Genomic DNA, 13387 nt, shown 5'->3' with positions numbered 1-13387 from the left:
AGCAGGATGTAATGGAGATGAAATCCCTCCTCAGATACTCTGTCAGCCTCCCATTACCCAAACTCTGTGCTTGAAATGGCTCTGAGGCACCCTATACTTCCTCAAAGTCGTAAAGAATTACTAATACAAAGAAACTGCTAATACTGGGTTCTCTTCCATGCAGCATAGACTTCATCCTTGTAAATCTAGTAGAGTAAATTTAGAGTGTGACTCTGGAGATAAGTTGGTTGTGAGTCTAGTGCAACACTTCCCTACATAGGCTCACACCTTCAGTAATATCGTCTTATTTGATCATTCTTAATACCATCAAGGTGTGTTTTACCCCAAATTTATATTCATTCTTTCTTAAGAATTACATGTCGGTCTGACTACTTGTGTTATATTCTTTGGCATTGAATTTATTCTTAAATTACAATCTTCTGAAATCTTCAGCATCTGAGATAATGTCAACTTTGCCATTTCAGACCCAAAAGTTTCATCTAAATTGTCCATATATTCATTATTTTCTAGGTGGATTCTATTCTCGAAATATTTCTCTACTTAAAAAAAACTCTATGGTAAGTTTTTGATACTATAACTTTTAGTTGCTTACGGCAGCTATGAAATGCTCAACCAATCCTCCAATAAGCTAATTTTAACAAGAGTGAGCCTTTTAAAATACACGGAGTGACATAATGTTTCTGTATAACCTTTCCCAGTGTGTTCAGAACACTCACATCAAAAGCCAGAGTGCTCATGAAAGCTTTTCCAGACTTGGAACAACTATTACTATTACTTGTTACATCTCTACAGGACTCTGTAATTTTCAGTGTTGATTTTCACTCTAGGTATAAGGTTATTGTTCCTAAAGCTTAGGAGTCATACTTGATAGCTCTCTAATTCTCATAAACACTACTAGCTAATGGTCTTCCAATTTGAATTAGTTATCCATATATGTCCTTCTGGACTGTCATCCTTAATTATACGTGACTTCAAATTTTGGCCTTGATATTTGTCTTACTCAGCTCTCTGTATTGTGTATTATTTAGAAACTGACAGAATATTTGTGGAGGTGAACTCAGTTGTATTTTGGTTGTTTTAATGTTGTTAGTGGTTTGTTTTTGTTTGTTGTTGTTTTGATTGTTTGTTTTGAGGCAGACTTTTCTGTGTAGCCCCAATTCACCAGAAACTCATTTTTGTACACCAGGCTGGCCTCAAATTCAAAGATCTGTCTGTCTCTGCATCCCAAGCACAGGTATTAAAGGCATGTGACACTGCCACCCAGCTGAAAGGCTATAGCTCTTAAAACTGTAAACTAATAATTCAACATATAAACAGAAATTGGAATGACTCTAAGAATTGATTTAAAAATATTCAACAAGTTTAGAGCATTATACACACTGACTAAAGAAATGAACTGACAGGATGGGGATTTAGCTCAATGGTAGAGCGCTTGCCTAGCAATTGCAAGGCCCTGGGTTCGGTCCCCAGCCCCGAAAAAAAGAAAATAGAAAAAAAAAAAAGAAATGAACTGACCTGCATACATACTAAACAGTTTTTATAGTACATGTGTTTATCTTTAATTCATTCGTGATTACAAAACATAAAAAGACATAAAGGATAAATGAGTTGTGTGGAAAACATACCAGTTTGAATTAAGATATTAATGATTAAGGTCCCCTTTATCACAGGTTTGATTACAAATTGTATTTTTTTTCATTATCTGGTGATGTTTTTAACTAAGAAATTTTACATAATATTTAGGATCTAGGTAAATATCTCGTAATAAGCTTAACTGATCATTATTTTTCTATATTTGTTCACAAATAGGATAATTCTTATTATCATTAGAGTTCTTGCATGCTAAAAGCTGACGTTTCCATTACATCTGATACTATATTTGAAGTGTAAACCTGTGTGTGAGCGATGACAAAGACAGAGTGCCAAAGCACTGCAATTTGAAGTCCCATGGGACTTGGGTTAATTAATGAGATTCATCCTAGGGTTATGCATGATCTATTACTTCCTCTAATTAGAAATAATAATCCTGATCATTATACTGGTTAGTTGGAAAGGAAGAAGATGAATGTGCCTAACTATGATTAATCTTCTTATAGCAGTGTAGACCTCTCCTGTCAATGAGTTATATGCAAACTGGGCTGCTACTCAATGCTTTTCCAGGACATACATTAGATAAAGTTCACAGATAATTATTATTTGGGTATATATATTTTACATTAATTTAAGAAACAATGATTTTACTATTTTGAAGGTGATAAGCAACCATAAAATATTTTCTATTTGTAATCAAATAATTTTTAAGGGATATTTTCCCATTTTTCATTCTGATCAAAATTATGTGAGGTCACACATGCAAGATGAAACACAATTATACACAGGATATTACACAAAACTTCAACCCCAAATTCTTGACAATTATACTTCTATTTATTTAACACTGTTTTGTCTGAATTGATGTCTTCATTTCTCAACTAACACTTTTAGCTGATAATTTCATATGCCAGCAATGGTATGAAGAATTGTCATTGTTGATCATGTGCAATTTAACATGTCTATCCTTATCTATACAAGGATAAATACTTCATCATCTTCTCAAATAAATATTAAAATAAAACTTATGTCACTACATAGCTATAAAATCTTTATGATACTCTGTATGCACCATTTAGTTCTTGCTTTAAACTGGGAAACAGCAAGTCTGACTATTTAAAGCTTAGGAATTAGGAAGCATAGATATTTTTTTTCTAGTGAATAAGTTATTTTGTCTCAGATCTTCAAACAACACAATGATACATGAATGAGCACAGTATTTACAAATTCTAACTTCACATACATATTTAGATTTATTGAGTAAGGTACAAGATACTGCGGAAATAAAACACACAGTCTAAGCCAGGGATTTCTTTAGTCAGACTATGACTCTACCCTGACTAATGTCAGGTATTAGGGGTATTTTCTAAATTCTGATCATCAAAACTATAGTTTTAAACATGGTAATAACAGGCATAATGACAACGAGTTTATGTTCAGAGAATTATCTCGCTAATACAAACTTTGACAAATGTATAGATATGTGTGTATGTGTCTGAATTCTTGTGATATCTGAAACATTTGCATATGTTCCAAGCTTCCATTTTTATGATAAGGAATATGCACCTAAGCACCTGTTAAATGTGCTTAAATTTTCAAATTGTGCTTCTGGCAGTATCCCAGAACTACTAACAATGTAAACTAATCAGTATTTATAATTTTATATTAAATTTCTGTGTTGATTATACTTGGAAAAATGGATGACATCACAGTAAAATTTTTGCAATCAAAATTGTAGTCAAATTTCAAATTGGAGATGAATCATGTATGAGATTATTAAATACATGGATATGATTTCCAAAAATAAAACTGAGATATATTATTTCATGACTGAATTATATATATATTCATATATATATATGAATATAATGCCATTTGTTTGAAATTTCTTTTTGCATTTAAGTGTAATTACTCAGGAAATATTTTCTATTTGTAGTATATTTAATTAGATTACAAAAATTACCTCATTATCAATTGGTAAGCAATTATTATTTAGGTTTCAGTGAACTTTTCAAAATTCTAATTAAGCAATTATTAGACATATTCTGTTTACTCTTAACTGTGCTACTGATTATGGGATATGAAGTATGTGATACATAGTATCGCAAATAATTTAATAGTTATTAAAGATAAAATCATTAATTAAATATGATTAAAATTAATATGTATTAGGATCCCAAGTGTTGTATGCAACTGTATTCTGCAGTCATCTATGTGATAAGCAGTTGATGCAAAGAAAAGCCTGGGACTTTAAATGCATTAATAGAAAATAAAACTCAGAGAACTATGTAATTGAAAACATGAAAGAATCAAGTAATCAAACATTTCTAGACATTAAAATGATGTTGTTTACTTCAATAAATACTCATTTTTATAACATGAGCAAATTAGCTAAATATATTTATTGTGCAAAACAATTTATAATGTAGGTGGATAGGATATGTTTTACGTCAGAAGTCAAAGTGATAATTCTTAGGTTTCTAAAAACTTCCAGCCACTTCTCTTTGTCTGAATTATAATTATGTATGATCGTTGAGTTCAATTTAAAATAGAAAATAGTGATACATTACATGGAATACCTCATTTTGTTATTTTATTTTAAAAATTTATTCACACAGATAGCATTCTTTCCTAAAGGTATATGCTCACAATTAAATTCACTCCTCATAATTAGACCCATATAAAGTCTATGCATGTATGTGAGTGAACATATGCATGTATACATGTGTGTTTTTATGTGGGATTATAACTGGATGGAGGCAGATAATAAATGTAAATAGCCCATGTGTGGACAATAAAGTTAAATATTAGTTTTAACTTTCACATTCACATTAGTTTTTTGCCAATTTTATTTTAAATGGAGATAACGATATAAATCACTAATCTATCCAGAATGTCATTGTGTCAATCAAGTATAAGACTGACATTTTGATAAATTAATAATGATTTTTCTGAAGAATTCTACTGAAATAATATAAATGATGAGAGAATGTGTTGATAACTGAACATATGTGCTCCTCAGAGTATGACAGTAATAAATATGAATGCTACTATAACTTGTACTTTTGAAACCATTACCTGCAAACCTTGTCCATCCATAGTGACAGAGTTAGCTCTTTGCATTTTGTTCTTGTCTGTCACTTTATTTGGCTGCTGGGAGCTGCCCTTTTCCTTTTTAGCTGTTGACTGTCTTTCCTGTAACAAAGAAAAAATATGTAAAATACATTTTATAAATTGGCTTAAATTTAAGAGGCGGAAATGGTTGTTAGAGGCAGCCCTTTTAAAACATCTCTATGGTTATAAGCTTAGGCCTGATTAGCTAATCTGGAATGTGTTCTAAAAAAATACAAAAAAAAACTTTTCCCTTTAACTGAATCAGTATAATTAATTGGCAATATGACCAAAATATTATATCAAAGAACAGTCTGGAAGAAATCAAAATTTAATGATTCAGAAGCACCCAATATTCAAAGTCTGTAAGAACTATTACAATTTATTGCCTACACAGGCAATAAAATAGAAAGATTACTAATGAAAGATTTCATTTAGCATTAAAAACAGTATTTATAAATACATTCGGCATTGCACATTATCACTACATAAATGAATTTTGAGGCTAGTATGTATATTAGAGATCTTACGAATTGAAAAGTTTAGTTTCTGTTCCTTGGAATTCTTTATTCCCATAATGAAATAAATAGGTGAAAATCTAAATACATACACCTGTGTGTGTTTATGTATGCATGTCTGAATCTGTATATATAATAATTGCTCTCTTCTTTCCTCTTCTTTCACTCTCCTTACTCTTTTCAAATTGATCAAGAATTATTACCACTAGTCATCTTCTATTCAAATCATCAATAAGCTTCTCACTGATACACTAAATGTTAGTCTTCTCTACTTAAACCACAGTTGGTAATGAATGTCTTCTTATTTCTTGAGCTCATGCCTCACTCTGCTTCAAGGACACTGCTCCTCCTTGCGGCTGTCTTTGTATTTTACTCTGTGTGGGCTCAGTCTCCTTTGCTTATTCTTTTATCTTATATGGATCCTCCTTGGCCCAATCCCCTTGAAAACTTGCACTCGCTTTTATTGAGAAGTTTTCCTTTTCAATTTTATGAAGATGTTTATATCCACACTTTCAATCCCGAAACTTAGCTTCTCTATACAAATACCCATTCAATCTCTCCCTCTATATATTTAAAATAGTTCTGCAACTGTTCTGCATTCTGTGGAAAACTGGCTCGTAATATTTTGACAACATGGTCTTGACATTCAGACGTCTGGTCAGACGGTAGAACAGCTTCTCTAGTCATTTATTCTTTTTTCTCAATAACAATTTTATATTCCTGAGAATATCCACATAGGCTCATATAGAAGAGAATGTTGTCCTACTGATACAGAGTATACCTTAATCACTGTATAATAATTGTGTAACAAGATTTAAACAATAACATTTCTAAAGTTCATAAAATATTGCATTGAGAAATCTTGGGGAATATCTAGGCTTGCTAAGAAAGAATCTGGTAATTGATTAGGAATGTCTGCCCATGGGCACTTTATTGGTTTAGTGTCCATGAACTTCCTATCACTTACTCACATGCATATCATAATTGTTCTAGAGAATTGTTAATGTGGGTTTTTAATTTCTGCAATTTGGAAATATATTCTTTTGTAGCTTTAAGAGAAAATTTCTTTTTATACATAAATGGTTTACATATAACAGATAGTTTATCAATACAATGCATAAGAAGATTCTATCATAGGACAAGACTTGAAATTAGGACGAATGGGATAAATCACATTCTGCAGTTAAGGCATTACAGAATCTGAAGCTCCTACGCAAAGCAGTGATGGTGTCATTCTTCAAAGAGTTGTTAGGATTCAGTACAAAAATACCCAATAAATTCTTCAGTATCATACCTGATTAGAATAGTGCACAATAAATACAAAGGACAAATCATTTAAAATAAATAGATAAAGGGAAAACTCTTCAGGAGATCATTGGTTTTGGTATTAGAAAGGGGTTCTGAGTTTCAAATTCATGCTGGTAAAAATGTAATGCTTCCACAGCACATTTAAATCACTGAGACAAGCATCTGTGTTTGAAACTGTTCAACTGGGTCAGTTCAAAAGCAACACTATGGTAGATTGAAATGAAGTAGCTTCAGGTTTTTTGATGCACTTATTTAAGTCATGGGGTCAGAAATATGTGTGTAAAATGGTTTAAAACCAGGATTCTACAGCATATTGCATTGTTATTTAACATCAATATTTTAAAAGGCCAAGATAAGAAGCAAATAAAATCTATTTAGTTATTACTATAACTGGTCATTGTGGTGACACTCTCCAGACATCATCAAGAGCAGAGAATGAGGGGTCATTTTCTGAACAATCTGTGGAGGGCACTAAATAAATGGTGTGGAGGAGAAAATTATAAAACACTAACCCAAACACTATTGCTGATGCCAAGAGGTGCTTGCTGACAGGAGACTGATACAGCTGTCTTCTGAGAGGCTCTGCAAGATGCTGACCAATACAAATGTGTATGTTTGAAGCCAACCATCAGAATGATCACAGGGACCCCAATGGAGGTGTTAGGGGAAGGACTGAAGGAGCTGAAGGGGCCTTTTCTGGCATCAATAGAAGGGGAGACCCTTGGTCCTGTGAAGGCTGGATGCCTTAGTGTAGAGGAATGCTAGGGTGCTGAGGCTGGAGTGGGTGGGTGGGTGGGGTAGCACCCTCATAGAAGCAGGATGGGGGGGATGGGAGAGGGGTTTGCAGAGGGGAAGCCTGAAAGAGGATAACATTTGAAATGTAAATAAATAAAATGTCAATTAAAAACATCCTTAAGACTCAAAATTGAATTTTCAACTGTTGAGATTGTATTTCTAACATCTAGCATGACAAAAAAACAAAACAAAACAAAAAACGACATAAAAAAAAACAAACAAAAAACAAAACCCAAGATCTACAGAGCAATTTCTAAAATCTTCAGTGGAGAGTGGGAGGATGATGCCATGTTGGAACATTTGCCTAGCCTCTCACAGCCTGCACTACAAATAAATATACATATTGTTTATTGTGTATCTCTGTGTATAATTTGTCTAATATTAAAATGGTAAACATTCACTTAAAACCACATATATCAAGAAAACAAGGGTATTTCTTTTTAAAAAACATTTTCAATTGGATATTTTATTTATTTACATTTCAAATGTTATCCCCTTTCCCAGTTTCCTTTCCCCCAACCCCAGAACCCCCATCCCATCCCCCTACCCCTGCTCCTATGAGGATGCTCCTCCACCCACCCACTCCCCACTCCCACCTCCCTGCCCTGGCATTCCCCTACACTGGGGCATTGAGCCTTCAGAGGACCAAGGGCCTCTCCTCCCATTGATCTTACTTTGTAAGATGTGTAAGTTGACTGAGTTTGGAGAAATAATCAAGAGTCTGAGTGAGAGGTGGGAGAAGCTCTACTGCCCGTGTCTTCAGAGTTCACTTATTATTACACTCAAGTGTTTCATGTTTCTAACCTGTCTCGAGGTTCTCTGAGATATTTATGGAACTTATGTACAGAGCATAAGTTAACCAAGAAAGTATTAGCTACAGTTTCTGACATCCACTTAGAAAACCCTTACTTTTTCTGTCCTATGAGGACCAAGGAGGGGAAACACTTACATCCTTAAAAAATGCTGTCCAGAGAGCTTTGTCTGACACTCTAAGAGAGCATTAATCTTGCCACTATGATATTAAGAGAACAAATTACCAATGTTAAAACAATGTTGTTTCAGGAAGAGCTTCCCATCTTTTTAACCCCAACTTCACACAGAAAAATCCTTTGGGAACAATGGTGAGCTGGGTTTGCCTTTTAACCTGCAGCCTCGATTTTCAGCCTTTTTGAGCTCTAAGCCACTATTTAAGACAAATTCCCTTCTGCCAGATAAATTATCCTAGGTAAAAATGAGTGGGAAAATTATTCCTTTAGTCAAGAGAAATTATTCAAACATTGAAAAGAACGACTCTACAAGACCACGAGAATATAGAACATATAACCACAAACTTAAAAAATGCAGTTATTGATATTTGAGCGTTTTCAAATATCAACCACTTGTGTTTGCTATGCAGACATTTTAAACACAAAATTCAATGTTATTTTGATTCTCAGGCTTCAAGAGTCACGCAACAGATCTTAACAGGGAAATGCATTGTATTTGAATTCCCGGAGAATAATCATTATAATAAGCAGAGAGGAAAAAGCCAGGCACCATTCACAGAAAACAGAAAGACAGAATAAATGGCGGGGTGGGGGGGGGACTCACTTTAAATACTTGCTGTACAAACGAGCCTTTTTCTGTACCATGCTGATTCTGAGAGGTGCAGTGTTTGTACAGTGGTGAAAACTGCTCTCTCAAAAGAGATGTTCATGACAATGCTTAAGCCTGCTGCTATCGATCACTTGACAACTACAAGCAGCGAGTGATGATTATCTCCAGCACAGGAGTTTCTCTTTTCTGTGCAATCTCAGCATGAGAAACCTACAACCACAGAGCATTTGGCTTCATATAAAACCATAAGAAAACGTGCTCTGCCGTTAACTGCAGCCATTGCTTGGATCCCAGTACTTGCCTTCTCAGCCACTATACCAGTGGTATGCATGGGATTACCGCCCTTTCTGAGACTGCGATATGGTCACAGAAATCACCCAGAAATGCTGAGAAATTAGCCCATCATATCGTGTTCTTGTTTGTGGTATTTAAAGAGTCCTTGCAAGACTTCAGGGTTGTCAAATTTAATAGTTTCCAGACAAAAAATATAGTAACGTTACCCAGCTCTACCTGCTGTTGGTAGTGACCTATTCTGCAGTTTGAATATTTCACTGGCCATATGTACCTCAAATAAAAAGTCAAATCATGTAAATCTATGGGGAATACTGAGAAGCTATATTAAAACTTAGTTGATGACCAGAATTCGTGATTAAATTTACATATAAAAGTTAAGCACAGGAGAGATAGATGGCTCTGAAGGTAAGAGCACTGGCTGCTCTAATAAAAACCAAAATAGAATCATAAAAAACAAATGAAAGGAGAAGTGGTAGAGAGAGTTATGAGGAAAGGAAAAACATGGTACAATTTATGTGTGAGTATGTTATAATGAAACCTGTTATTTTTTGTTAAACAAAAATTAATTAAAAACTTCAAATGAACAAAAAAAGTTAAGCACAAACAAAATGAATGACATAGAGTCTAATGATACCCATTTCTTGATTTAAGATCTTACTTTTAGATTTATTCATTTAATTTTATGTGCATGAGTGACTTGCCTACATATAGGACATGTACCACATGAACACCTGTGGAGGTCAGAGAAGGGTGTCAAAAAGCTGTAAGATGACCTGGAACTACTGTGACAGACAGTTGTTCGTGACTGCTACGTGGACACTGGGAATGAAACCTGAGCTCACTTTTAGATGAGCAAGTGAGGAGGAACACCTATATGTCTTCCCAACCCCCATTTCTCAATTTAAATAAAGCTTTATTTCAATAAAAGTAACTCTGGACAAAGGCATATGAACGGCTTTAGAGTCACACTCCTGCCTGTTGCTTATTATATTGTAGGCTATTTCCCTTTGAAAGTCACTATTTATGCCACCTTAAACAGGAGAAGATTTATGCCAGGATAAACATAGAAAATGGACTCGCTGGTATCGGGAGAAAATAGCAGTTCAATAATAGCGGCAACTTGAACAACTGAGTGAATGTTTCCAGTAAGACATGTTTCCATTAAGCTCTTCATGTGTCTCTTGTTGAGGCTGTACATTGCAGTGAGGCTTGAGGTGAGGAAGGACTTTCTTCCTTTTTTAATTTCATTTTTCTTGGAGATCTTATGCATTTTCATTTCAAATGTTATCCTATTTGTCCCCTTTCCATCCCCTCTCTGTCGTCCTCCTGCTTTTACAAGGTTGCTCCCATCCCCACCCACCCACTCCCACCTCAATGCCCTGGCATTCTCCTACATTGGGGGAATGAGCCTTCATAGGACCAAGGGCTTTTCCTCTCATTGTGCTGGGCAAGGTCATGTTCTGCTACATATGCAGCTGGAGTCATGGGTCGCTCCATGTGTACTCTTTGATTGGTGGTTTAGTCCCTGAGAGCTCTGAGAGTTCTGGGTGGTTGATATTGTTCTTCCTATGGGGATGCAAACCCCTTCAGCTCCTCCAATTCTTTTCCTAGCTCCTCCATTGCAGTCCCATGCTCAGTCCAATGATTAACTGCAAACATCCTCATCTATATCAATAAGGCTCTTCCAGAGTCTCTCAGGAGACATCCATATCAGGCTTCTGTCAACAAGCACTTCTTGGCATCAACAATAGTGACTGGCTTTAGTGGCTGCATATGGGATGGACCCCCAGGTGGGACAGTCTCTGGGTGACCTTTCCTTTAGTCCTTGTGCCCCTCTTTGTCCCTGTATTTACTCTGTGAGGTTTTTGTTCTCCATTCTAAGAAGGAAGGAAGCACCCAAGCATCCTCATTCTGCTCTTCCTTCTTCTTAGCTTTTCCTAGCTTTTTTTTTTTTTTTTAATTTTAGATCTTAGCCATTCTGACTGGTGTGAGGTAAACTCTCAAGGCTGTTTTGGTTTGCATTTCCCTGATGACTAAGGATGTTGAACATTTCTTTAGGTGTTTCTCAGCCATTCAATACTCCTCAGTTGAGAATTCTTTATTTAGCTCTTTACTCCATTTTTGGTTCTCTGAAGTCCTAACTTCTTGAGTTCTTTGTATATTTTGGATATTAACCCTCTATCTGTGTAGGATTGGTAAAGATCTTTTCAGAATCAGTGTTTTGCCATTTTGTCCTGTTGACATTGTCCTTTGCCTTGCAGAAGCTTTGCAATTTTATGAGGTTTCATTTGTCGATTCTTGATCTTAGAAAACAAGCCATTGGTGTTCTGTTCAGGAAATTTTCCTCAGTGCCCATGTGTTTGAGGCTCTTCCCCGCTTTCTTTTCTACTAGTTTCAGTGTATCTGGTTTTATATGGAGGTCTTTGATCCACTTGAACTTGAGCTTTGTATAAGGAGCTAAGCATGGGTTGAGTTGCAGTCTGCTACATGCTGACCTCCAGTTGAACCAGAACCAAAATTCTGAAAATGCTCTTTTTTCCATTGGATGGTTTTAGCTCCTTTTTCAAAGATCAAGTGACCATAGGTGGGTGGGTTCATTTCTGGGTCTTGTATTCCATTCATCTACCTGCTTGTCTCTACACCAATGCCATGTACTTTTTATCACGATTGTTCTGTAATACAGCTTGAGGTCAGGGATGGTGATTCCCCCAACAGTATTAGCTATGCTGGTTTTTTCTTTGATATTCCAATGAATTTTCAAATTGTTCTTCATAATTCTATGAAGCACTGTGCTGGAATTTTGATGATGATTGCATTGAATCTGTAGATCGCTTTTGGTGAGTTCGCCATTTTTACTATATTAATCCTGCCAATCCATGAACATGGGAGATCTTTCCATTTTCTGAGATCTTCTTCAATTTCTTTCTTCAGAGGCTTGAAGATCTTCCTGTATAGATATTTCACTTGCTTGGGTAGAGTCACACCCATTATTGAGTGACTATTGTGAAGGTTGCCATTTCCCTAATTTCTTTCTCATTCTCTTTATCCTTTGAATAGAGGAAGGCTACTGATTTGTTTTGAGTTAATTTTATATCCAGCCACTTTGCTGAAGTTGTTTATCAGGTTTAAAAGTTTTCTGATGGAATTTTTGGGGTCACTTAAGTATACTATCATATCATCTGCAAATAATGATATTTTAACTTCTTCCTTTCCAATTTGTATCCCTTTGACCTCCTTTAGTTGTCTTATTGCTCTGGGTAGGACTTCAAGTACTATACTGATTAGGGGAAAGTCTTGTCTAGTCCCTGACTTTAGTGGGATTGATTCAGGTCTCGCTCCGTTTAATTTGATGTTGGCCACGGTTTGCTGTATATTGCTTTTACTGTGCTTAGGTGTGATCCTTGAATTCCTGATCTTTCCAAGTCTTTTGTCATGAAGGGATGTTAAATTTTGCCAAATATTTTCTCAACATCTAATGAGATGATCTTTTTTTTTTTTGAGTTTCTTTATGTAGTGTATTACATTGATGGATTTCTGTATATTGAACCATCTCTGCACCCCGGGATGACACCTACTTTATCAAAATGGATTATCATTTTGATTTATCCTTGAATTCTATTTGTAGAAATCTTATTGAGTATTTTTGTGTTGATATTCATAAGCGAAATTGTTCTGAAGTACTCTTTCTTTGTAGGGTCTTTGTGTGGTCTAGGTATAAGTGTAATTATGGCTTCAAAGAATAAATTGGGTAGTGTTCTTTCTGTTTCTATTTTGTGGAATACTTTGGACAGTATTGGTATGAGGTGTTCTATGAAGGTCTGATATAATTCTATACTAAATCTATCTGGTTCTGGGCTTCTTTTGGTTCAGAGACTTTTAATGACTGTTGCTACTTCTTTGGGTATTATGAGACTGTTTAGATGGTTTATCTGAACCCGATTTAACTGTAGTAGTTGGTATCTGTCTAGAAAACAGTCCATTTCATCCAGATTTTCCAGTTTTGTTGATTATAGGCTTTTTCAGCATGATCTGATGTTTTTTGAAAAGTCTCAGTTTCTGTTGTTATATCTCCCTTTTCATTTCTGATTTTGTTAATTTGGATACTCTCTTTGTCCTTGGTATTATTATAGAAAAAGACAGTTTGGTCAATGGAATAGAATCAAAGACACGAAAAT

General features: G+C 35.0%; 1 protein-coding gene across 1 annotated transcript in view; it reads right to left on the bottom strand.

The window, feature by feature from the left end:
- Positions 1-13387, bottom strand: part of Dgkb (diacylglycerol kinase beta) — a 714793-nt gene that overhangs the window by 419111 nt on the left and 282295 nt on the right. Inside the window, exon 15 of the mRNA XM_032907661.1 lies at positions 4669-4785. Within this exon, the coding sequence (XP_032763552.1) occupies positions 4669-4785 (117 nt within the window). The remainder of the gene's footprint in view (positions 1-4668; positions 4786-13387) is intronic.

Source organism: Rattus rattus, chromosome 7 (genome assembly GCF_011064425.1).
Source record: "Rattus rattus isolate New Zealand chromosome 7, Rrattus_CSIRO_v1, whole genome shotgun sequence".
Lineage (NCBI taxonomy): Eukaryota > Metazoa > Chordata > Mammalia > Rodentia > Muridae > Rattus > Rattus rattus.
Note: the sequence above shows the minus strand (reverse complement) of the source record. Positions and strands in the feature narration are given on the sequence as shown.